This window comes from Eutrigla gurnardus (assembly GCF_963514095.1).
Source record: "Eutrigla gurnardus genome assembly, chromosome: 23".
Classification (NCBI taxonomy): domain Eukaryota; kingdom Metazoa; phylum Chordata; class Actinopteri; order Perciformes; family Triglidae; genus Eutrigla; species Eutrigla gurnardus.
The window spans coordinates 13,492,369-13,516,130 of NC_139934.1; the positions used below are offsets into that span (position 1 = coordinate 13,492,369).

At 45.2% G+C, this 23,762-nt stretch overlaps 2 protein-coding genes across 3 annotated transcripts; both read left to right on the plus strand.

The window, feature by feature from the left end:
- Positions 1-20: 20 nt before the first annotated feature.
- On the plus strand, positions 21-11,626 carry pelp1 (proline, glutamate and leucine rich protein 1). 2 transcript variants are annotated; one of them, XM_084002286.1, is made up of 19 exons: positions 21-206; positions 373-437; positions 627-732; positions 844-993; positions 1,340-1,411; positions 1,501-1,560; positions 1,701-1,857; positions 2,125-2,257; positions 2,359-2,446; positions 2,748-2,836; positions 2,934-3,047; positions 5,011-5,161; positions 5,708-5,861; positions 5,950-6,005; positions 6,117-6,250; positions 6,413-6,515; positions 6,804-8,420; positions 8,993-9,295; positions 11,079-11,626. In XM_084002286.1, exons 1-19 carry the CDS (start codon positions 66-68, stop codon positions 11,169-11,171), a joined length of 3,786 nt encoding a protein of 1,261 aa, XP_083858412.1. In that variant the 5' UTR covers positions 21-65; the 3' UTR covers positions 11,172-11,626. The 2 variants fall into 2 exon arrangements, with proteins under 2 accessions (XP_083858412.1, XP_083858413.1); XM_084002287.1 differs by having other exon boundaries at positions 8,996-9,295.
- Positions 11,627-16,874: 5,248 nt separating this feature from the next.
- Positions 16,875-23,722, plus strand: alox12 (arachidonate 12-lipoxygenase; the record flags this gene model as incomplete). Its single annotated transcript, XM_084002975.1, has 14 exons — positions 16,875-17,021; positions 17,128-17,329; positions 18,296-18,377; positions 18,486-18,608; positions 18,847-18,953; positions 19,100-19,272; positions 19,400-19,543; positions 20,075-20,278; positions 20,720-20,806; positions 20,894-21,063; positions 21,301-21,422; positions 21,900-22,000; positions 22,138-22,308; positions 22,681-23,722. 14 exons carry the CDS (start codon positions 16,875-16,877, stop codon positions 22,858-22,860), a joined length of 2,013 nt encoding a protein of 670 aa, XP_083859101.1. The 3' UTR covers positions 22,861-23,722.
- Between the last annotated feature and the right edge of the window lie 40 nt (positions 23,723-23,762).

The window sequence follows — 23,762 nt, forward strand, 5'->3', positions numbered from 1 at the left end:
AAGAAGTCCCTTAACTGACGTCACACCGTCGCACGGTTGTGACGTGCGCTTGGCAGTGAGGCAAGATGGCTACATCGGCTTGGCTGCGTGGTCCATCTGCGATGCGACTAACGGAAGGTTTGGTGTCGGTTCTGAAAGAACAGCGTCCGGAGTATCTACCGGCTCTGTTGGCCAACTACAGGGAACACGGCGTGTTCCAGACACAGGTAGGGTCCGGCCCGGAGGCGCTCGTTAGCCTGGAAGCTAGCTATCTGTTAGCCTGCTGCACGTTTTGTTGTTCAGCGAGCTGACACCTGGAGATGCAGCAGGGCTCAGGTGCTTGTTCACGAACAGTGAACACTTTTATTTGAACACGTGGGTTTATCTCTGCAGGGCTCGAGCGCCGTCGGGGGTCTCGTGGGTTTCAGCAATGCCAAACTGGGCTCGAGTAAGACCAGGTGAGAAAATGACATGCCCCCTTTTTTTAAAAGTCAGCCCGACATAGTAAAACGACATTATTAACACTCAGTATGACGAGTTAAAGATGTAAAATGAGTGTTTCTTGTCAGCTGTCATGTTTCACCCACCATGTATAATTAAATGAATGATGTGGTAGCATGGAGGTAACGTCTCCCCTGTGTGTGCAGGTTTGAGGGCCTCTGTCTGCTCTCCATGCTGGTTAAAGACAGCTCCAGTGAGCTGTTCCAGCAACACTGCGTTTCCTGGCTGCGCTCCCTGCAGCAGGTCATACAGGTATGAGTAGCTGCCTCGTCTATTTAACCTGATTTCACTGCTACCCGGACACCTGAACGTCTCCCTCATCTCTGGTTTCTCTCCTACGTGTACGTGGACGTCCTCCCGTAGTCTCAGGCTCCCGTTCAGACCATCCAGCTGGCGGTGAACATTCTCAAGGACTTGCTGCAGTACTCGTCCCAGCTGGCAGAGCTGGCCAGGGAGGTCGGCCTCAACTCCATCCTGGGCATCCTCACCTCTCTGCTGGGCCTTAAGACAGAGGTCAGGAGACACGGCAGCACCATTACAATTACAGATGAACACTTATATCCAGAAATTCACCTTACAGACCGACTGTGAAATTATTCTTTGAAACTAGATCACAAATGTAATCTTCATTGACCACACATACACACTTAAATGCACTAACTGGTTCCATGATTTCTGTTAACTATTGTTCTAAACACAGCAAAGGTGTTTTTTTATATGATTACTTGCATAATTGATGGAATATCCGTAGAATATGACTAAAACAATCACAGTCCTAGTCAAGAGATGAGTAAATAGTGAATGAATGGTCACTTGTTGCGGCCCTGATACTAACTAACCCACCTTCCTGTAATCTCAGTGTGAGCTGGCAGCCATGGAGGGGATGACAGCCTGTATGACTTACTACCCCAGAGCCTGTGGATCCCTCAGGGTGAGAGACACTGATGGACAGATGAGATACAGAAGACACGAGTTGAAGACTTGTTCTAGATAAAATATCTGAGCCATCTTTTCTTTCAGGACAAACTGGGAGCCTATTTTCTTTCCAAAATGGACAGCACAAACAAGAAAACACAAGAGGTTTGTGGTTCTCAAAGTTGAAAATGTTTTATTGATGTCTTGATAAATATGTGTGTAATTGGTTCTTTTCTCTGGCTTGCACACAGAATAGCAGTAGCTGTATTTTTTTCCGTCTAACTGCCTTGTTGTCATTCTGTCAGATGGCCTGTGTGTGTTACGGTCGCCTGCCCTGCCTGGGGGGCCTGTTGGACAGAGGGGTGGGTGCTGGCAGAGCTGAGGGCTGGACCAATCAGATTCACTGCCTGCTGGCCTCAGCCGATGGCCTGCTGGCTCAGATCTACCAGGGTTCAGAAACAGGTAGGTGATGGTTGAATCTTTCTGTAGAGTCGAGGTTCAGTTTGTCTTCATGAACTGGGTTCAGGGACAAAATAATTCTCCCTGTATATTTGTTATGAAAGAGGGTTTCTTGTCAGACAGATGGAAAAAAGCTGCCGTGAAATCGGGCATTTAAATTTGCAAGAAAGTCCACAAATTCGTGGAGGGATTGATAACTGTCTCACTTAAATGGACAGTTATACGTGTTGATGGTGCGGTTTGTTCAGCTCTTGTTGTTTCCTGCGACAGATGGAACCGTGGAATATGAAGGTCCGGGCGTGGAGCTTGCCTTTCATCCTCTCGACCAATCGGATCCCCTGCTGCTGCTGCAGCTCCAGCACAGATACACCGCTGTCTGCCAGGCACTCAAACACACACTCGGGTACAACACGCACACACTACCATCAAGGAAAACCCCCATCTTTTTAAAGGGCCAGTTCACTGAAATCCAGAAATAAACCACATCTTTTCTCTGTCCACCAGGGTGGATCCGGCCTCCGCCGTCCGTCTGCCTGTCAGACCAATCCTCAACTTGGTGTGCCGAGTCCTCGCCGTCAGCTCCAAAAGCATAGTGAGTGCAAACGCTCACACTGAGTACTTCACAGTAGGACCCTTTAATGGTTTAAAATACACTGTAGCACAAAATGCATGAAACAATCTCCAAACTGAACTCAAACCAGCGCCTGACATTTTTAATACACATGTTAAACTACAAACAGTCATTCAAATAGAGTGCATATATCCTCTGGACTAACTCGTTGTCTAGACACCAACGGGGCTGTAATGAGTCAGAAAACACACTTCAGACCAGAATGAACCGTATTGATGTAATCCATGTTTTTTAGCTGACTGTGTGTTTCTGTGTGTATCAGAATTTATCAGGAGATGGAAGCGTGAGGTTGCTGGTCTTGCCCATCATACACACCAACACACTGGAGGTGTTATCAGCTCTTATCACAGCGTGAGTACTGACGTGTGCACACACACACTTTTTTAGACTTGTGCATATAAATCAGGTGTGTGATGCTGATGCTGGGTCTGTACTGTGTGTGTTGCAGAGTACGTAGCGGCATGGTTCAGTTCGCTGCTGTGCTCCAGAGACTGTTTTCTCAAACGCTGTCTGCCTGGACGCCTCAACCTGAATCCAGTCTGGGCCAACAGAGAGCCTACAGGTAACCCTCAGTGGGGATACACAGGATACAAACTGCTCCGTTATGGTGTGGTTTTGGGTCTTTGTGACTAATGGGGACAACGGTTTTTGAAAATGGTCCAGTATTGAGCGAGAGAGCTGCAGATGGCAGCTGCTAAATGGGCTGTGGGGGCAATTGGGCATCATCATCAGGTGTCTGACAACTAGGGATAGGATGATATAGGATTTTATTCCGATCATGGTGAGTTTCCATTATAGAGATTAGGGATGCAAACAATTAATCGATTATCGATTAATTGTCGATAAGAAATTACTCGATTAAAATAAATTAATTGCAATTAATTGCGTTTTGAACCCGTAATTCCCCGCCAGTCCACGTGAGGGCGCGCTTGACGCCAGACGTACTTTAAACACAAGCGAAGCAGGGCTCTGACGACAACAACAAGACAAACGAGAAGCGGGAGCAGTGTTTCCCACACGACGAGACTATGGCGCGCCGCCGTAGTCTAATTTCGGCCGCCATAGTCTCGATGTTCGCCCAATTATTTTATCCATGCAAATGGACTTAACTAGCGGCTCTAATGATTGGCCTAAACAGGACGGCAGCAGCGCGTATCGCGGCTGGTTTGGCTCATCAACGTTCTGTTTTCCACCGTCGCCATGGCAAGGCGTCCCCTGCGCCGACCCCCCCCTCAGCTGGCGAGTTTGACGGCGCGTATAGCCCCGTTCACATACGTCGCTACTCGCCCGTCACTCGCTTTCTCGCTGAATTCTACTCGCTGACAAAAAAAAAAAATCACTGCCGCCGACGGCGAGTTTCAAACCGCAACTCTGGAACTCTCTATTGACGTCAACTGTCAATCATCTTTTTTCTACATTCCGATTGGTACTCGCTTCACTCGCATCGCAGAAAGTTAAAGTTATTTCATCTCCGTCCCCGCCCACATCGCATCGCCTGTCCTGGACACATTCCACTAGAACACATTCACATTCATTGACAGTTGTCGCTCAGAGATGGGCGAGTGGCGACGTATGTGAACGAGGCTTCAGTCAAAACCAAAACACCAAGGAAGGCTGAGGAATAGTCACCCACTTATATTAATAATAATAATAGTTATAATAAACGAGTAGTTTAAAGGCTCAGCACTGTGTTTTAGTCATTTTTGTTTTCATCTTTTCTTGAATGTTTAAACTCCTCAACCCCATTTAGTATGTCAACATTTGGATCAGAACCAGCAGTTTGTAAGAAATTGGTCAGGAAACGAAACGTCATATTTTGGTTCTCAAAATTTCCCAAATTGATGCATGAAAATGAAATTATTCAAAATATGATTTGCATTTTTCTTTATATCATAAGGAAGATAGCATTTTATGTTACGTATACAGTAGATGGAACCTATTCAGAGGGAAATTCAGCTTCTCAGAAGAATTGCCGCTTATCAATTAATCGATCATCAATCGATAAGATGAAACAACTATCGATTAATGAATTACTCGATAATTTTCATCCCTAATAGAGATAATCGTAATTATCATCATGAGTGACTTGGAAAAGAATGTATGGCTCACTTTAATGGTGGAAACACAGAACCGGATTAAAAAAATTCAGGATACAAAAACACCTTTGTAAAATTGTATTTATCTGTTATTTATGCAGTGACACCTTTTGATTCATGATAATCTTCCTGTTTACACAAAATCATGGGAAAATAGATTGAAAAATAGCACAAATGTACGGGGCTGAGGCATGGAAGAATTTTAGTACACTTCAAACCTCAGGGTTTGTAAGGAGGGAAGCAGCGCTGTGGATGACGGGGTTATATCTGGGATGGGATGATAGAGGATTTCATGGGGTGTCGCGTGTCCCGCTCACTATCATAATAGAGAAGTGAGTTTGATTTAAAATAAACATTGGAATTATCACATAAGAAGGAACAAATCACACAATGCGTTATGTATTTTATCGTATGTCTTCTCCATCACAGCTCGGTGCGGGTGTCGGTCTACAGGACCGTAGAGCTGTGGGTGCAGGTGGCCGGAGCCTCTGCTAGCATCCTTCAGGGAAGCCCTGGCCACTCAGAGCTCCTCTTTACTCACCTGCTTAGTGACATCACACCGGGGGCGGAGTCTGTCAAGGTCAGTTCCATGTAGTTGAAATGTATTTAAAGGTGTAATGTTTTAAATGTTCCACATTAAGAAAAATAAGTAGACCTATGTTATATAGTGAATTGAGTTGTGTACCAGCATTATGCCACAAGGTTCCAACAATTTTCAAACATGAGAAATATGTCATTTTAATGGAGGTAATGGTCCGTTTCATTTGGTCCCGTCTGTGGCGTCATATCTCCTTTGAAAGCGGTTAACGTTGTGTTTGTCTGCCAGAAGCTGTTATCCAACTTGAAGCCACATTTTTACGATAAACTTCTCACCTCTTGGTTGTTTTTGATCTTAAGTTATGAGAGAAAGTTTAGTTTTTTGTTCTTATTTGGATTGAGATTCCCGTAGCAGCAGAACATGACATATTAAACCAGCATGTATTCGATAGTAAAAATAGCTCATTTTTATAGCACAGCTTTTTGAACCTTCGGTGAACCCGTAGTTTGCAGGAGCAGGCGTCTACTGTGTGTCGGTGCAGCAGCATGTTGTCTTCAGCTGTCCCCCCTGTGTTGTCCCGTCCTGCAGCTCCGGGCCGGTCTCACAGCAGATGCGGTTCCTGGAGGGAAGCCGGGTCCACGGAGGACAAAAACATTGGTCATAGCAGACACCGCCGGGCCCTCGCTGCAGAGGAAAGGAGACCTTCTGGCTAACCAGGACACTTGTCTTTCAGCCCTCAGTGGTGAGATGCTCCTCACGTTGAATATAGATCCTTATTGGGCTGCTGGTCTTCTACAAATCTGGTGTAACCGCTCTGATTTTCTCCACAGCGCTGAGGCAAATCATCCTGAGCAGCGGCACACTGCTGAAAGATGATATCCACAAGGTAAATGTCAATGTCGTCATGCAGCCCCTCGTTCACTTGCACACGTCAGGACGTCTGGTTCTCTTTTCCAACAACAAACACTCAGTGTGTGATTTGTGTGTTTTCTCACAGCGTCTCCATGACGTCGTGCTGCCGCTGTGCGTGCGTCTCCAGCAGCAGCAGTCCAGCAGCAGCGTGTCATGTGACTCTGCAGGGTGCATCAGCGGGCAGTACAGCAGCGCCCTCACCAGGAAAGAGCTGTACAGGTACCACATTTGGTTGTTGATTTGAATGTAAATCATATTAGTTCATGGGCCAGATGTAAGGTTATATAACATTTAGATGGTGTAGCCAAGGTGACACAGATGAAGACTCTTGGTGTACTGCAGTGAGGATGGGTTCATATGAGTGTTCTTGTGGATTTCCAGGTTGTTGCTGGCTCTGGTCCTGGTCCCGTCACCTTGTTGGCCTCCACCTCTCACCTGTGCCGTGTCCATCCTCAGCAACGGGCGCAATGACCGCAACCTCCAGGTGACTGCTCGGAGGGAGGGAGTTAGACTTAGGATTAGGTTTGAGGAACAGATGAGATGTTTTGTCTGTGGCAGTAGGATTACCTTCACTCTGAGCAGATAAACACAACCTTCCTGATGTTTAATGTAAAGTTGCAGACATTATCATTGCCTTTTTCAGCATAGTTACCAGCATAGGAAAGTAACTAAGTACATAATAACTGAATCATTTATAAATACAAAATGTATTGAGCCTACTTTGCATTTCACACTTTTTAATGAGTCTCTCTTCCCCTCTCTCCCCTCTCAGGTCTCTACATTCTGTACGGAGGCTCTGACCATCTGTAACTCCATCCTCCATCCCCGCATTCCCTCCATCGCCCTCCCCCTACCCCCCCTCACCCTGAAACCCACCCCCGCCGCTCCAGTCCTCCCCTCCACCCAGGGATCTGCCACTGGACTCACTTTGCCAACTCTCCTCGGAGGCCCTGCCCCTGGTCCTCCCTTCCCCAGCCGCCACTCCCTCGGCCTGGGTCCCGCCTCCCTGCTGGGTTCTCTGGAGAACCACCTCTCCCTGGTGCCGGGGCTGCCGGGTCAGGCACCCACCCCGGGAGACATGATCCTGTCCCCGCACGCTCACCACCAGCAGGACCCTGCCGGGCTGGGCCTTCCAGAGGGGCAGAGACCCGTTTTCGTCCGCTATGACAGGGAGGAGGCGGAGGACGTGGAGATCTCTCTGGCCAGTGACTCGGATGACAGCGTGGTCATCGTTCCTCCCGGGATGCTCAACATGGAGAACCAGCAGGATGAAGCGGCCGCGGCGGCAAACTCTCAGAACATGGCCTCTGCTGCCCCAGGAGGCACTACCGTCACACTACCAGGAGGAGAATCTGTCACCATGGTCCCCACCACAGCAACAGCAACCACCACAATAGACAGGGTCTCGCTCCCCAATGACCTCGCCACCTCCTCCCCTCTTCTCACCACCTCCACCACCCCTATCAACTCCTTCCCTCCTCCCAGCTCCACGGTGGTCTCTCTGGTTCCACCTATGAACTCCAGCACCCTCACAGCTCCACCTGGCGGTCTGGGGGACTCGTTGCCTGGCCGACCGCAGCTGCAGCAGATGCTGATGCAGCCCTCTGCACAGGGCCAGTCCGGCTCCATGGGTCTACCGCTCCAGATGCACCAGCTGCAGAATCAGCTGGGCCAGCAGGGACGGCACCTCCACCAGCACCAGCCGCCACCTGCCAGCAACGAGGACTCGGCCGTCATCAACATCAACAGCACGGACGAGGAGGAGGAAGAGGATGAGGACATGGAGGAAGATGAAGACCTGGACGAGGAGGATGAAGGGATGGATGAGGACGAGGAGGATGCGAGTGATTTCCCTGAGGATGAGATATATGATGGGGAGTATGATGATTATGAGGAAGAAGAGGGGGAAGAGCTGGAGGAAGAGGAGGAAGAAGAAGAAGAGGAGGAGGAGGATGGGGATATACCTCCACTGGAGGGGGCAGAGGACAAGGCCGGAGAGGGGGGGAATGTGCTCAGAGCAGCGGTGGATGAAGGAGGCATGGCTGGATTCAGTGTGGAGGGAGAAGCAGAAGGAGGGATAGAGGAGATCCAGACCAACAGGTCGCTGTTCGGGGAGGACAGGTTGAAGGTCCAAAAGGTGGAGAGCATCGGCGTCCTGGAGGAGGCACGGGAGGGGGAGGTAGAGGAGGACGAGAGCGAGAGGATGGACGACCCCACCATGCCACAAATCCTGTGTGTCACCGGAGGAGCACTGGAGGAGAGGGAAGACACCGAGGAGGAGGGAGCAGCAGCAGGACTGCAGGAGGAGGCGAGGTCGTGGGAGCAAGGAGCCAATGAGGTTGAGCTGACGGCCGCCACAGAAGAATGCACAACCAATCAGAGTCAACAGGTTGGTAGCGTCAACACTTTCAGAGTGTCAAAATAGAAAGAAAAGAGATGAGAAGACGGATACCGTCAGTTAAATGTAGAGCTGCTTATGTTCTCACCTCTTTACCAGGAAGTGAATCTGATCGTTATCTGATTGGCTCTTCTGATCGGATGAATACCAATCTATAATCGTATCCTGTCTGCAACCAAAACCACATAAAAATGCAGGAACTAACGTCAGCAAAGCCAACAAACATTAAGAACACACAGCTATAAAACTTGGGAGCAAAGCAGTGGACTGCTGTGGACGTATTGTAAACACCTAAAATAATCTGTATCAGTTTAAATGTACGCAATATTTAAAATGTTTTCATTGCTTTACCTCGCTGTCGGACAGCTGAAGCCTTTATCTATGCTCGCTTTAGAGCCACCAGACTTGACTGACAGAAATAGTAATTTCTGTATATAACAGGAGTATTTCTGTGCCCTCTGCTATGATCTATTACGTGTTTTTCCTCCACTTAGAGCATATAAATGAAGCGGTTATTGTTGCAGTGTTGTTACAAGGATGCTAAAACTGACTCTTCAACCCAGCAGGAGCCGGGAGCCGAGGCTGCACAGGAAGTCAGTGTGAGCATTAACCAGCCGTTCAGTCACGAGGAGGAGCAGCTAGCGGGCGTTCCAGAGGGAGAAGCAGCAGATCTCCAAACCTCAACAGACCCGAATGCAAAAGTACAAGAGGAGACGGTCGCTGAGAAGAGAGACCAAATGATAGCCGAGCAGCAGGAGACAGAAGGAGGAGGAGAGAGCGATGGAGAGGAGGCGAAAGGAGTGAAGAGGAAGAGGGATGAGGCACAGACGGAGGAGGAGGCGGGGCGGAGCACTGAGAAGAAAAAGGTAACGAACTCATGGCTGTTTCTGGATTTACTTGTTTCCTTTGGCCCCTCTCACTCTTGACAGTCATGCTGGGAGCCGCGTTCCCTTCTCAGGGCGAAGCGAGTACTAAGGAAGTGGCGAGTTCAAGGGGAGGGGTCACGTAAAGTTCATGGTTGGAGCCAATCCGCTGGTCACGGTGCACCGCTCCCACACAAAGCCACCGGTGTCAAAAATATTCATCGTGAGGTGCGGGCCGATGTAGGCTGTAACTCTATATTGGTTAATCCTGGGTTAGTCATGGGAAATGAGAATAATTTTCCTTTTATCAACAAAAAAGTTCAAAGGTGATGAAAGTAGGGCTGCAGCTATCGATTCTTTTTGTAATCGATTAATTTAGCACTTTATCGATCGATTAATCGAGGAATCGGATAAAAAAAATTGCGTTTTTAAACAACCAAAACAAATAATGCATAACGAAAATGATGTGGCTGTAAAATGATCAAGCATTTCTAAAAAAAATAAACAGAGGTATTCATTCCAACTCCAAAATTTGGCTCCAAAACTAAGCCCATTTATTAAGTGCCAGTGAGAATTTAACAATACAGTTAAATCAACTTGGATAAAACATGGATAACATTTAATTTACGTTTTGTTTTGCCAGCAATGGCCCTTTCCTCTCCCTGCCCTAAATATGTGTGTATATAGTGTACTTCTTCTGTGCCATTTATGTATTTAGCTTTCTCTATCACTACAGTAACTCTTTGACCGTTCTTTTCTCTGCTTTGAACTCCTCCGTCCGTTTGGGCAAACACAACCACTCACAGCCAAGCGTAAATCAGGCTTTCCGATTGGCTGTAAAAGCCGCTACGGGAGCCAATACGAGCGTCCGATGCATAAGCGTAACTCTATACGTCACTCGCAAGATGGCGGATGAGAAGTGATCGATATACAACAAAACGGAGAAATGCGCCACGGAGACGAGGAGACATCTAGTCACACATTTTACTACTTTACGCATTCGTTTTGTTGTCAGAAATAAATCGCTCACATGGGCAAGCAGGATACCGTTGTTTAGCCCCGATACTCTCTGTCGTTTACGGACATTCTGAGGCTGATTTTCCGCCATCGCGCCAACTAAATTCAGAATGAATGACCGTGTATGACGCGCTGGTGTGCTTCCTGAACAACGGTCCGTGTGGAACAATTGGATCCCTGCACATAGGCGCGTCATAGGAATTTAACGAGGCTTCGAGGCAGATGTTTTGCCTCGAGGAATTTTCATAATCGAGTTAATCGAGTAACTCGATGAATCGTTGCAGCCCTAGATGAAAGGTGGCTTAATTTGCTAATATCACAAATCCTGCGATGACAAAGTGAATTTGAAACGACATATCATGCAGCTCTAATGTAGGTTTTTCAGTTAGAAGTGTGTAAAGCCATGTTTTAAGTTGCTATGGCAACATCAATAATGGCACAGAGTATAAAAGTAAAATCTCACAGCCTTAAACTGTATGTTTTAGCCAGATGAGCCCTCGAGAACACTTAATTTCACGTACAGCCAGAGTCTAAAAGCAAACATGGAGAAAACAACAAGATGCTGGATCAACCAATCAGCATGCTGAGACTTGGGAGGCGGCTTCAGTCGCCCATGATACCACTTCTCCATATAGTTAGCCAAGATGTTGACGTGCGTCTCCACGGCTTCCAGTGGCTCTAAAATGTCATTGTGAAAATATTTCCCATGAAGCACCCTGTCACGTCTGTAATGACCACGTCTCAGCTGTTGTCTCTGTCTGTCCCTCAGCTGGATGAGGACGCCATGGCCTCCATGTTGGCTGATTTCGTCGCCTGTCCCCCCGACGACGAAGACGGCGCCTCAGGTTCCACCCGCTCCTAAACCGTTGTCAACGTGAACCCATGTGATTGACGTTACCATGGACACAGCAGATACTGGATCATGAGTGATATTTTCAAGGTTTAGTGGCCTCCATACAGCAACATCCGTACCTTTAGTCATTCTGATCAACAGGTACAACGTCTGCTTTACTTTAACACATTTCCCAACCTGGAGCGACGCTGTGTGGAGCGTAAGGAACGTTTTACTGTCACATCATGCAGCTTGTAATTAGCAGGAAGTAGTTCACCATGAAGCAGAACGTTGTCTTTGGTCCCAGCCGCCCAGCATGGAGGTGAAATGTAACTTTCTCAATACTAGCCTGTTTTCTTGTCTACGGTATCCTTCACTTAGTGTAGTAAGTGCTTCTCTTGGATCTATACGTTTCTTCTTTACTTTGTCACCATTGTTATATGCTTTGTTATAAAAAGTAAAATAATAAATAAATGTGTGACTAATTACTTCTTTGTACCCTTATATTCACTGAAGCCGACACTACGCTCCGATAGAACAACATAAATCATCCGGTTTTAGAAAAAAAAGCTACGTGCTCGTAGAGCCTGTTTGTTTGTTTTGCAAAAAAATCGACGGTGCCCGGATCATCCTGTCCAATCAGCACGCAGGGCTGTGTTCGCGCACACACAGAGCCCCTCCCCCCCTCGGGTCGTACCACTATCACAGGGGGGAGGCGGAGGGAAGTAGCAACAAGCTTCCAATTCCTCGTTAAAAACCGAAACGAGGAGGTCCAAAACAACCAAGGAAAAGAACACACCGGTGGAAAATAAGGAAAAAAAGAAAGATTGCGACGGTGCCCGTGATAAAACCAGAGTCAACATCGGACCCGCGTTTCAAAGGTGGCGTGATCTCAAGGGATTTCAAAGGGCACAAAGTCGAGGGGGAGGAGCTCGGTGGTCGAGGGGGAGGAGCTCGGTGGTCGTGGGGGAGGAGCTCGGTGGTCGTGGGGGAGGAGTGCGAGAGTTGTAAACATTCAAAATCTGACAGTTCCCTCGATCCGTCGGACTTGCCGACTGGGACTTTAATCAACGAAAAATACTTTCTAAACGGTTGGGTTACCCAAATTTACATGAGATCTGCAGATCACTCATTGTGTATTGTGAAAGAATAACCAATAAGACAAGGAATGAAATGGTTAATTCATGATCACGAGAAACATAGAAATACAATCATGGGTATTCTAGCAGATCTGTATTAAAGAATAAATATGAACACAAAGATTATTTTCTATTTAAAAGAAATGAACATACAGATTATGTTGATTATGGGATAACGACCTGATATCTATGTGACTCTAAATGGACCATAATGTAGTAAATGAACATCATGCTGGATTGAAGAAGACTTGAAACTAGAGACCGAGACCATAAACTCATGTTTACAATGTTTACTGGGATAATAAATCAAGAGAGAAGTAGGACCATTTTCTCATAGACTTCAATACAATCAGACTTATTTTTGCAATGTGACGAGTTGCCCCCTGATGGCCAGCAGAGAGAATGCAAGTTTAAGACACTTCAGTCTTGGCTTCACTTTCCATAACTGCTCGTCATCGTTATTATGGTGAGGAAGACGTCGTTGCCATGGTTTCAGACCTGGGGGCTCACTTTACTGCAGACTTGAGTTTTGGTGCCTGATGGTGAAAAATACCTGAATGTGAATGGTTGGTTGCCTTCCTGGCTCTGGTGGAACCAGACTGTTCGCGGTCAACGATCCGTGTCCTGCTTTGCCCATCTGTGATGTGATCTCACATTGTTGAGCTCGTTCTATCTGTCTCTGCAGGACGAAGGCTCACATTCCAACACAGAAAAAAAGAGCTCAGGGCTAAAAGATTGGAATCTAAGAGCAGCTCAAACTCTTCAGAGCCTGGAAGACGAGCGAAAAAGGAATGTACTTTTAGTATGGAGCAAACCTGCAGACACTATTCATTGGTGTACTTCAGGTGTGCTAATCATTAATTAACTTCAAGTTTGCTATTGCAAGTTTATTTTTAGTTCAGACAAAGAAAAGCTAAATTTGAAGTGTAGTTTGTGTACTTTTATGTGCTAAAATGGAGCAACTTCAAGTATATTTAGTACTCATGGCCGTGCATGTACTTATACCTTGTTGCATTAACAATTATGAGCATGTATTGAACGTGTCCTATAGGACGATTATTATTATATAAAGTGTGATAAAGGTGTTATTAAAAATTATTAAAGGTAAGGTGTTTGTACCCTTTCAGTATATTTTTAGATTCTTCTTTGTATATTTGCAAAATACTATTGAAAATGTAAATATATTTCAAATATACTAATATATATATATATATATATATATATATATATATATATATATATATATATATATGTACAAGTGCTGAGACAGGTTATCAGTCAAGTGTATATATATATATATATTTTTTTTTTTTTTAACCTGGGGACGAAAAAAATCTTGGATGCTGATTTAAAAAAAAAATTATAAGGACTTTTTGTAAAGCATTTCTGCATTCTGTTGAATGGTTTCACAAAATGACTGGGGAAGTGATCTGAGAGGAGGAAGAGGAGGAGGAGGAGGAGGAGGAGAAGCATCATCATCCAGCTCAGTCACATACACCCTGAAAATCTGTGTTTCAGGGCCGACTTCTTTATCATCATCTGGAGGATGAGGTGATAAAATCCAGTTTTTTTCTCTTATTTCCAAATGTAACTGACGTCAACTCATGTAGCCTCCCATCCCTTCCTATGTCATCTTAGACGTCTGAATGAGGCTCAGTAAACGCGATATCAACAGCATCCGTCCACTTTTACGTGACACAGGCTTATTATTGTGTGACGAGTTTAAACGTCACAAAAAAAAATGTGTTGAACTTAACGTTGTTTTGTTGTTTCTAAAACTGCGCTAGATGACGGCGTGCCTTTGAACCGCCACGAGGCTCCTCAGGGGAAGTTAGCATTGAAAAGAGCACATGATTCCTCTGTTTGGTTTCCTTTCAAAGCTAAGGGTGTTTTTTTTTATGTATCCTAGTTTCAGAATTATGTAAACAATTCTAATCAAACACAAATAATTTTCTTAAAACCCGATAAATGACAAACGGTTCAATTGTTCTTTTCCGTGAAGCTATGCTAATGTGATTAAAATTTGAAAAAAATATTTGCTACGAAATTAAAAAAAATAAATCTTTATTTTTCTCTCTTTTTCATTATTTACAGAAGACTTAATTTGATAACATTACATAAATGCTAAACCAAACTATAAACTAAAATGTGACCAGCAAACTTACAGTATGTGGTTTTATATTTTACATGAAGGTGATATCTCAGCTGTTTGGTAGAGGCCTATAATAACATGTGGTCTGTTAAAAAACAACATGAATTGTTTGTTATTGTAGCCCCAAGGAAATAAATGGTTCAACTATCTCTTTAATTTTCTTAGTGAGGACATTAAATACAACACAATATATCACACAGGTCGGGGGAGTTATGTTTTAGATGATGCTTATAAATCAGCTTCCAGACGGCCAATGAACTGTTTAGTAGATTCAGCAATAGGAAGTTAAGAAACAAACAAGACTTGAATCAATGTATTTTCCCAAATCTTGTAATGTTTCTTGTATAGTGTCACTATTGAATAAAAAAGCCAGAAATGCACCATCTCCTACTTGAACTTGGCGTATTATTTAACTTCACTTAATTTTTTTCTTTCAATTCAGCCTTTGAATGTCACATTATTGACAAATGCTGCTGGTGTGCTATCGTGTAATCTGACAACCCCATCTGTGCAGCATTTACTCAACTTCCCTTTGGCAACTGTGTGTGTGTGTGTGTGTGTGTGTGTGTGTGTGTGTGTGTGTGTGTGTGTGTGTGTGTGTGTGTGTGTGTGTGTGTGTTTGCAGACAAGGTGAGACTACACAAAGCCCCGAGTGTGAGAGGAGAGAGCCAGTAGAGCTGTGAGGTAAGATTGAGAGAGCGAGTGTTTGAGAAACAGACACTTTGGAAACCCTCCCTCTGACCAGACAACCGTCCAACAGATCTGTGAGGAGAAACTTTAAAAGAGGAGAAATACGATCCGGAGGGGAAGGGGAGGAGAGGGAAGTGCCAGAGAAAATCCAGAAGAAAAGAAGAGCAGATACTCAGCTGTGAACACAAGTCTGCTCTAAGGTGAGTGTTTGTCTTGCTTCCCCTCCATGGACTCTTATATGCTGCATCCTCCGTTCAAACTTTAGGGAAAACTTCAACACGCCTTCAGGCTCTTTACTCTTTATGGGGTGAAAGTAAGTCACATTCCTGGCACCTGCCATCGCGTCTGCCATGATTGCTTTGTAAAGTTAATGATCTTACGAGACTGGCTTAGTGAGTTTGGGGTCACACACGGAAATGCTGGAATGGGTCTGTTTGTTCTCACGCACAAATATGTTTTGGCATTTAAAGGAGCGCTACACAGAATCCAGAGTATATGATTTAGGGATTGCTTCCACACGGCTCTCAACGTGGCGACGGCTGAGCCGGTCAATGAATCCATGCACTTGTTTAACTGCTAATATGTTCACATCAGCACGGTTTTCCTCTGAGATCGGAGCTTGGAGAAGAATTAATGGAACTATTTTACCACCAATTTCAAAGTGCACCACATCCTTTCTCTGAATACAACGGCAACATTCATCCACAAAGCCGAATTTAATAATTATTAAGCTTAGTGAGTAATATCTCACTACATTTAAGATAAGCCGACTACAGTCACGGTATGTGGACTCTACTTATCTGTGGTCTCATCTGCTCATTTGCATCGTTCTGGTGTGGAAATTTGCTTCCTTTTGAAATGGTATTCAAATTAGTATCAGATATGATGATGTTGCCCTCGTTGAATATGTGACGGCTGCAGATGATTTCTACGACATGCTGGACATGAAAACAACAACTATAAAACACTGCAAGTTAGCGAAGGTGTTTAAAAAGAAAGTGTCGCATCTACAAAGTAAACATTTCCTGTAGAAATATCTGGACTTCCTCAGAGACATCAACACCATCATGTTGTATAAATACTAATGCTGCACTGTTGATGGTAACCAGCTGTGTGTGTGTGTGTGTGTGTGTGTGTGTGTGTGTGTGTGTGTGTGTGTGTGTGTGTGTGTGTGTGTGTGTGTTTGTTGGGTGGGGGTCTTCTATAGTCTTGTATATAGTCCTCTATATAGTCCTCTACATAGTCCTCTATATTGTCCTTTATATAGTCCTCTGCATAGTCCTCCACATAGTCCTCCACATAGTCCTCTATATAGTCCTCCACATAGTCCTCCACACAGTCCACCACATAGTCCACCACATAGTCCTCCACATAGTCCTCTATAAAGTCCCCCACAAATTCCTCTACATAGTCCTCTATATAGTCCTCCACATAGTCCTCTATTTAGTCCTCCACATAGTCCTCTATATAGTCCTCCAAATAGTCCTCCACATAGTCCTCTATTTAGTCCTCCACATAGTCCTCTATATAGTCCTCCACAAATTCCTCTACATAGTCCTCTATATAGTCCTCCACATAGTCCTCTATTTAGTCCTCCACATAGTCCTCTATATAGTCCTCTATATAGTCCTCCACATAGTCCTCTGCATAGTCCTCTATATAGTCCTCCACATAGTCCTTCACATAGTCCTCTATATAGTCCTCCACATAGTCCTCCACATAGTAATAAACATAATGTTACTGTGTCCTTAGATGGAAGTCTACACGGTCACAGTAGCGACTGGTACATCGGAGTATTCAGGCACCAACAACTACATCTATGTGACGCTGGTGGGCGAGAAAGGAGAGAGTGAGCGCACCCTGCTGGACAACCCTGGACTGGACTTCTGTCGCGGAGCGGTGAGTATGAATGGTGATGTCATCACTTAATAGTGCATCATTTAACAGTGATAGTAAGTATGATGAGATTTTTTTATCTGCTTCTCCATCCCTCCATCTCCGTCAGGTGGATCAGTACAAGGTGACAAGCCATTCCCATTTAGGCTCCCTGCTACTGGTCAGACTGGAAAAACAGAGGTACTGGTTTGAAGACAACTGGTTCTGTCGCTACGTTACGGTGGAGCCTCCAGGTGGAGACAGCGTGCTGACTTTCCCTTGTTACCGATGGCTTGTAGGAGACGTCAAGCTGGAGATAAGAGAGGGAACAGGTAGGAAAGATGCTTTCAGAAGCAACTCCACACTGATCCAGACTAGTCATCCAGCATCCTCTATCACTGGATGCAGGATGACATTCAAATTTCTCTTTATAGCCAAGCATCAGGCTGGCTTTATAGCAGGCACAACAACAGCAACATGCAAAACTTGTGCATTTGAATCTGCTATGAACCAGCCTGTGCTTCGATGGGTGGGGTCTGTAGAACATTGTGACTGATCCTATTGTTCAATGGAGGGTGGGGCAAAGATTACAGCATGGCTAATGTTCTGCAACTTGATCACGATTAAGCCTCCACACCCTTACTTTCTGCCTCTGCAATATAAATATATGCTACTCAAATCCTGACTGGATCCGTGGATTATTCATGATGATTGCAATTTCTAAGACACTGAGCTGAGACCCATTTTAACTCTGTTAGGTTAGAGATGTCACGATGTCACGCATCATATTGCGTCATATCATTGTGGTACAACCATAGACTGGCTTATATAAAAAGTGGACGTTGTCATGGTGACATCACCCATTGGTTTGTGGACTACAGCTTTGTGTTGTGAAGCTGTTAACAAAGCTTCATAAATCAAGTTCAAATTTACAGCTACCGGTAAGTTAAAGTCATCTTAGTAGCTAACTGCATTTGTAGCGACCCGTCAATCACCAGGTAGCCCCGCCCCAAAACATCCCCTGCTTCATGGTTATTTTAGGGTCATTTTCTCATAGACTTCCATGCAATCAGACTTCTTTTTGCAACCCGAGGGGTCGCCCCCTGCTGGCCAGTAGAGAGAATGCAAGTTAAAGGCCGGGTGTTACAGAAACATGTGATCCAGATGTGGCTAATGACAGTGAAAAGATTAAGGCGCGTCCACGTTGGCTTCACCTTTCCGACCCAGAGGTTGCTCTTTGACCCCAACTGTTGCTAAAGCTGCACTGTCCTGTCTCCTTCCTCTTCCTGCCTCTGTAGCGAAGACACAGCGGGATGACTCCATACCTGAGTTGCTGGCTCACAGGAAGACGGAGCTGCAGGAGAGACAGGCGACTTACAGGTCCAACACACATGACAACCCAGAGATACAGCTTCACTTCCCAGACTGGATGTGTTGTCATGTTAATGTCTTCATATTTGTATCTTGTTGTGTGGTTCTGTCCTTCAGATGGGCCACGTGGGCTCCAGGGATCCCCAGATGTATCGACGCCAAAGCAGAATCCGATTTACCCCAAGACGTCCGCTTTGACAATGAGAAGAGGAGTGACTTTGAACATTCATTACACTTTGCGTAGGTGGCGCACACATGCGTTTGTCTTGCTGTACATGTGAGGACCCGCGTTGATGACATGCCTCGAGCTCTTACTTTAACCCGTCACCACCAAATACCTAACCCCACCACCTTAAAACCAGGTGTGAACCGTCAAACAGTCCTCTGTGAGTTGGTCCTCACAGAGACTGTTGGTCCTAAAGAGGAGCGTTGAGCTCCTACAATATTCTAATGTGATGAACACACTTCTTCTCATCAGCTTGCTGGAGTTGTCTCTGAAGAAGCTGACCATCAGGTTTGGGAAGTCCTGGGATGACCTGGACGATTTCAAACGGATCTTCTGGAAGCTGCGGAGCCCCATAGCTGGTGGGGAAATACACTACACATTTCTCCCAAAGCCTGATGGGGGAAAAGTTTCCTGTTGCACACTACATGCATGATCCTCTGATCTCTATACTTGATGCACATTAAGTTCACAATGACCTCATCTAGTATGTGTGCGTTTGTCTCAGAGTACTGCATGGATCACTGGAAGGAGGACTGGTTCTTTGGCTACCAGTGTATGAACGGGTCTAACCCCAGGATGATCCAGAGGTGCAAGAAGCTGCCAAAGAACTTCCCTGTGGTAGCAGACATGGTGCAGAGCTCCATGGCGGCCGGGACCAACCTCAACAAAGAACTCAAGGTGGCGATCTCTACTCTAATTAACATCTCCACAATATACCAACTGCAGAATTGTGTCATTATGTTCTTTCATCTCATATTCTGCCCCTCCCATGTCCTTGTTCTCCTTCTGCTTACCTCCCACCCAGGCAGGGAATATCTACCTGTTGGACTACGCCGTCATGGAAGGGGTTCCCACCAACGTAATCAGGGGCGAACCTCAGTACATCGCTGTTCCTCTCTGTCTCCTGTACCAACACCCAGACGACGGACTTGTACCTATTGCTATACAGGTATGTCATTCACACCCATAGTGCTCATAGACATGAGATTGTTGCATGCAAAGAGGTGCTAATCAAGCTTCAGGGGTCCTGTGTGACTGTTTGTATGCACATCAGTGACATGTTGGGTTCAGTTTTCCTGTACAGGCGACCCATCTGCTGAATGTTCATTTTTATGACCCGACCTGCGGATTAATTGTGGTGCCCCCAGATATATCTGAGCAGCTCTAATATATATCTATATATGTCAACATGAAACACATCTAATAAGTGCTGAGTGCAAGAGTAGGTTTATTGATAAGCATAAGTTAATTATTGAAAGCACCCATAGTTTCCCCCGGGCGGCAACCTCCGGTTCTGAAAAGTGAAGCCAAAGCTGAAGTTCCTTAAACTTGTGTTCTGTCTACTGGCCAGCAGGGGGCGATTGGTTGCAAAAATCTCAAAGTCGAGGTTTCAAAACCCATAGTCCACAAACCAATGGTTGATGTCACCATGGCAACGTCCACTTATATACAGTCTGTGGTTCCACCTCCTTGTCCTCAGCTAGAGCAGACTCCAGCCCTGGACACGCCCATATTCCTGCCCAGAGACCCGCCCCTCGCCTGGCTACTGGCTAAGATGTGGGTGCGTCACGCTGAGTTCCAGGTGTTCCAGGTGCTGTCTCACCTGCTCCGGACTCACCTGGTGGTAGAGGTGTTTTGTGTGGCCACTCTGAGACAGCTACCTGCTGTGCACCCTATATTTAAGGTAAGTCGTATGACCCAGAACTGTAGTTTTCAGTTAGATGATGTACACCACGTCTGTTTACAATTCTGGTGACAAAGGAGAGTAATAGTGTGTTTACTTTACATGATGACTGTAAAACTGCTTTACCGAATTTACGAATACGGTATGCAGCTTTAATGGAATTCAAAACGCAGAAAAAACTGGAGATGCAGAGATGTTTGTAAAGGAGTTTCATTACTGGCAAGCTTTTAATTTGAAACATTTGCGGTGCTTTGTTTCATTGATGGTATCCTGACAAACAAAAATATGAAGCAGAAGTAAAAGTGACTGGAAATAATACATGAATGAACACAATATTTGTGCATAAAAGAGAAAGTGACATCTTGTTTTTTTAGACCTTCATCACTTCAGTGCTTTGCGGGCTACTATTATTTATCTGTATTCTGTGTCGTCATGCTGCAGCTCCTGGCCCCTCACCTGCGTTACACTCTGGAGATCAACTGTAGGGGGCGCTCTCAGCTCATCTCAGCAGATGGCATCTTCAAAAGGGTGAGTCACTGGGCCCTCCGCCTCACCACAGCCACAGTATTGATGGTTACCAGTCTGCTGACAGTTGTTAGGTTGGTCTGTGTGCAGGTTGTGTCTACAGGTGGCGACGGCCTGTTGGTTCTGGCTCAGAATGAGTACAAGGAGCTGACCTACCGCTCCCTCCAGCCCAACAATGACTTCACTGACCGAGGAGTCTCCCAGCTCCCAGACTATTTCTACAGAGAACACGCGCTGCTGCTGTGGGAGGCCATACTCGGGTAGATAACACCCTATCAGCTGATATATGCTGCTTTATTTTGAAAACCACAAGACCTAAATATCTGGGAGATTGAAAGTATATTCAATAACTGGCACGTTTCTAAGTGAAATGGAATATGTGCAGTGTGGCACCTAAAGGACGAAAGCGATTTAAATACTTCAGATTTGATTGGTAAAAATACCAGTTCATTATATCAAAATGTATAAAATGCTTTACATTGTGCATCTTCCTTCAGTTTTGTCTCAGGTATGGTAAACCTCTTCTACACGTCAGACCACGATGTGCAGGAGGACCTTGAGCTCCAAGCCTGGATCCGAGACATAACAGAGGAAGGCTTTGCAGAACTCCCCAACTTCGGTCAGTTATTAACATGCTGCATTTTTATCCTTAATGAATCCAGGTTTAAAAGGTAACGTGTGGAACATTAAGTAAATCCTTGTTGTTAGTGACACCGGTGGTCATTCAGTGAACTGCAGTCAAAACATTGACATTACGTCACAATCGTACCGTATATCTAAAGCTATTTTGTAAATAAGTAAAAAAAAGTCTGTAATTTTCTGTTTGGGAATGACTTCATCAGCAAATATTACAAAGCAACCAACATATACATGCTGTGTACTAAGTAAGTTACAGCTAGCTGGCTAATATTAGCTTAGCATACAGTAGGTTGCAGTTGCCTTGGCTAGCTAGAAAGCAATTGTTTATTATACACCTTTGCTATTTTATTGTTGACTAACAAAACTGCATAGATCTGGTGTTGGTCACTTAGTGACATATATATATGACATTATATTTGTGCGTCTAATTCTTGATGGTGGATGGATGCGTGTTCAGGACTGTCCAGTAAGCTCAGCACCAGAGAGGAACTCTCCACCCTGCTGTCAGTGACCATCTTCACCTGCACAGCCCAGCATGCTGCTACTAACAACGGACAGGTGAACACTCACACACTTACTCACACACTTTCTTACACACTTACTCACACACTTACTCATTGACTCACTGCCTTGGTAAAGTGTTGCTGCCACAGTCAGACATATCGTACACACACTCTCTGTCTCTGTGTCTCCAGTTCGACTGGTGTGCCTGGGTTCCCAACACCCCCTGCACCATGAGACAACCCCCACCCCTAGACAAGGATGCGGTTACCATGGAGATGATCATGGCCACCCTTCCTGATGTCAGCCAGTCCTGTGTGCAGATGGCTATCACGTGGCATCTGGGTCGAGCACAACCAGACGCAGTGAGTCCACCTCTGTCTGCTTTATATGGAATATGAAATCTTTTGCCCTTCCAAAGGGGAGAATGACAGAAAACGTTGAGAACCATTCATGTCACCCATGTGCTCATTAGGACTAAAAGCATTTTAACCAGGTTTGGTGAAGTTAAATAAGGACATTAGGCTAGAAATAGGCAGCAATAGTTTATTTGTATTCAGCCGTGTTAAGACTGGCTTTGCATACGCTGCCCTGGTCTTTCAGACACTATAAGCCATTATGTTCGGGAACATTTTATAAAATATAGATGCTGTGTGTTTATATCAGTTGTTTTTTGCCATTTGAAATATCAATCCAGTTGTTCTTTCCTCAGTAGCTTCCTGTTTTCTCCTGCCTAGATCGCGTTGGGCCACTACACAGAGGAGTACTTCACCGAGGGGCGGGCCCAGGAGCTGATTGACAAGTTCAGAGCAGAGCTGAAGGAGATCGAGGAGCACATCGTGAGTCAGAATGAAGGCCTGGAGCTCAAGTACCTTTTCCTGCTGCCCAGCCACATTGAAAATAGCATCACCATATAGAAGGACTCACAGGCTGCATGCAGTCATGAATTATGGAGGCCCTGAGAGGCAAGTGGGAAAAACATTCTGGTTATCCATTTCTAAAGGCCACACTGGGGCCACGTCAATGTAGTTTAACTGTGTTTTAACTGTGTTGATTGTTTCTGTTATGAGTACTTTCACACTGAAATAGCGAGAGCATGATAATTAAGGCAACAACCAATCAGGTTGTGCGGAGCAGACACATCCCAAGTTTCTTATTTGAAAACGGACAGATTATTTAGGATTACAATCTTGACAAAGGCAGCAGAGATCAGATCACGAATCTGTTCAAACCTTTATTCAAAAAGTGATGCAACCGTTGGTGGGATTTAATTTACGTAACTTGCTAATGCACACAAAACATGTACCTTGTGTTTGAAGTCCATGGAGAAACTAAAACTCACCTGGCAGAACGCATGGGTGCTTTTATTCCTGTCCACTAGGGGGCAGACAGACTGACGGACGTGAGAAATATACCATGTTGAGTGAAATGCTGTAGATAAAAATTGCTTCTTTCTCTGAAAAGTTAATATCAGGTGGTTAATTGGGAAGGGGTCAAAGGTCATGGCCCTGAGTCAGTAGTCAGGTGGAGCACGCATATCCATCCCGTTCCATATGCAGCCGCCTGTTATGTGACTGAAGGTCCGTTACAACCAAGAGCTCGTACGTTTCCTCGAGCTAAACTTGGATTCTTTTTGTCACTGTGCTCTTTTCATTTCTTAACACAGCCAGTATTCTTATGTTTGGGTATTTACCACTTTTTTATGGCCTTAAACTTTTGTAATTGTAGCAACAATGCTGACGATGTGTTGAAAAGCTGGAAAGTCCCACCAACTGTGGAGAAGTTGCACTTGTTGCAATGTAAGGGTAAATGTAGAAAA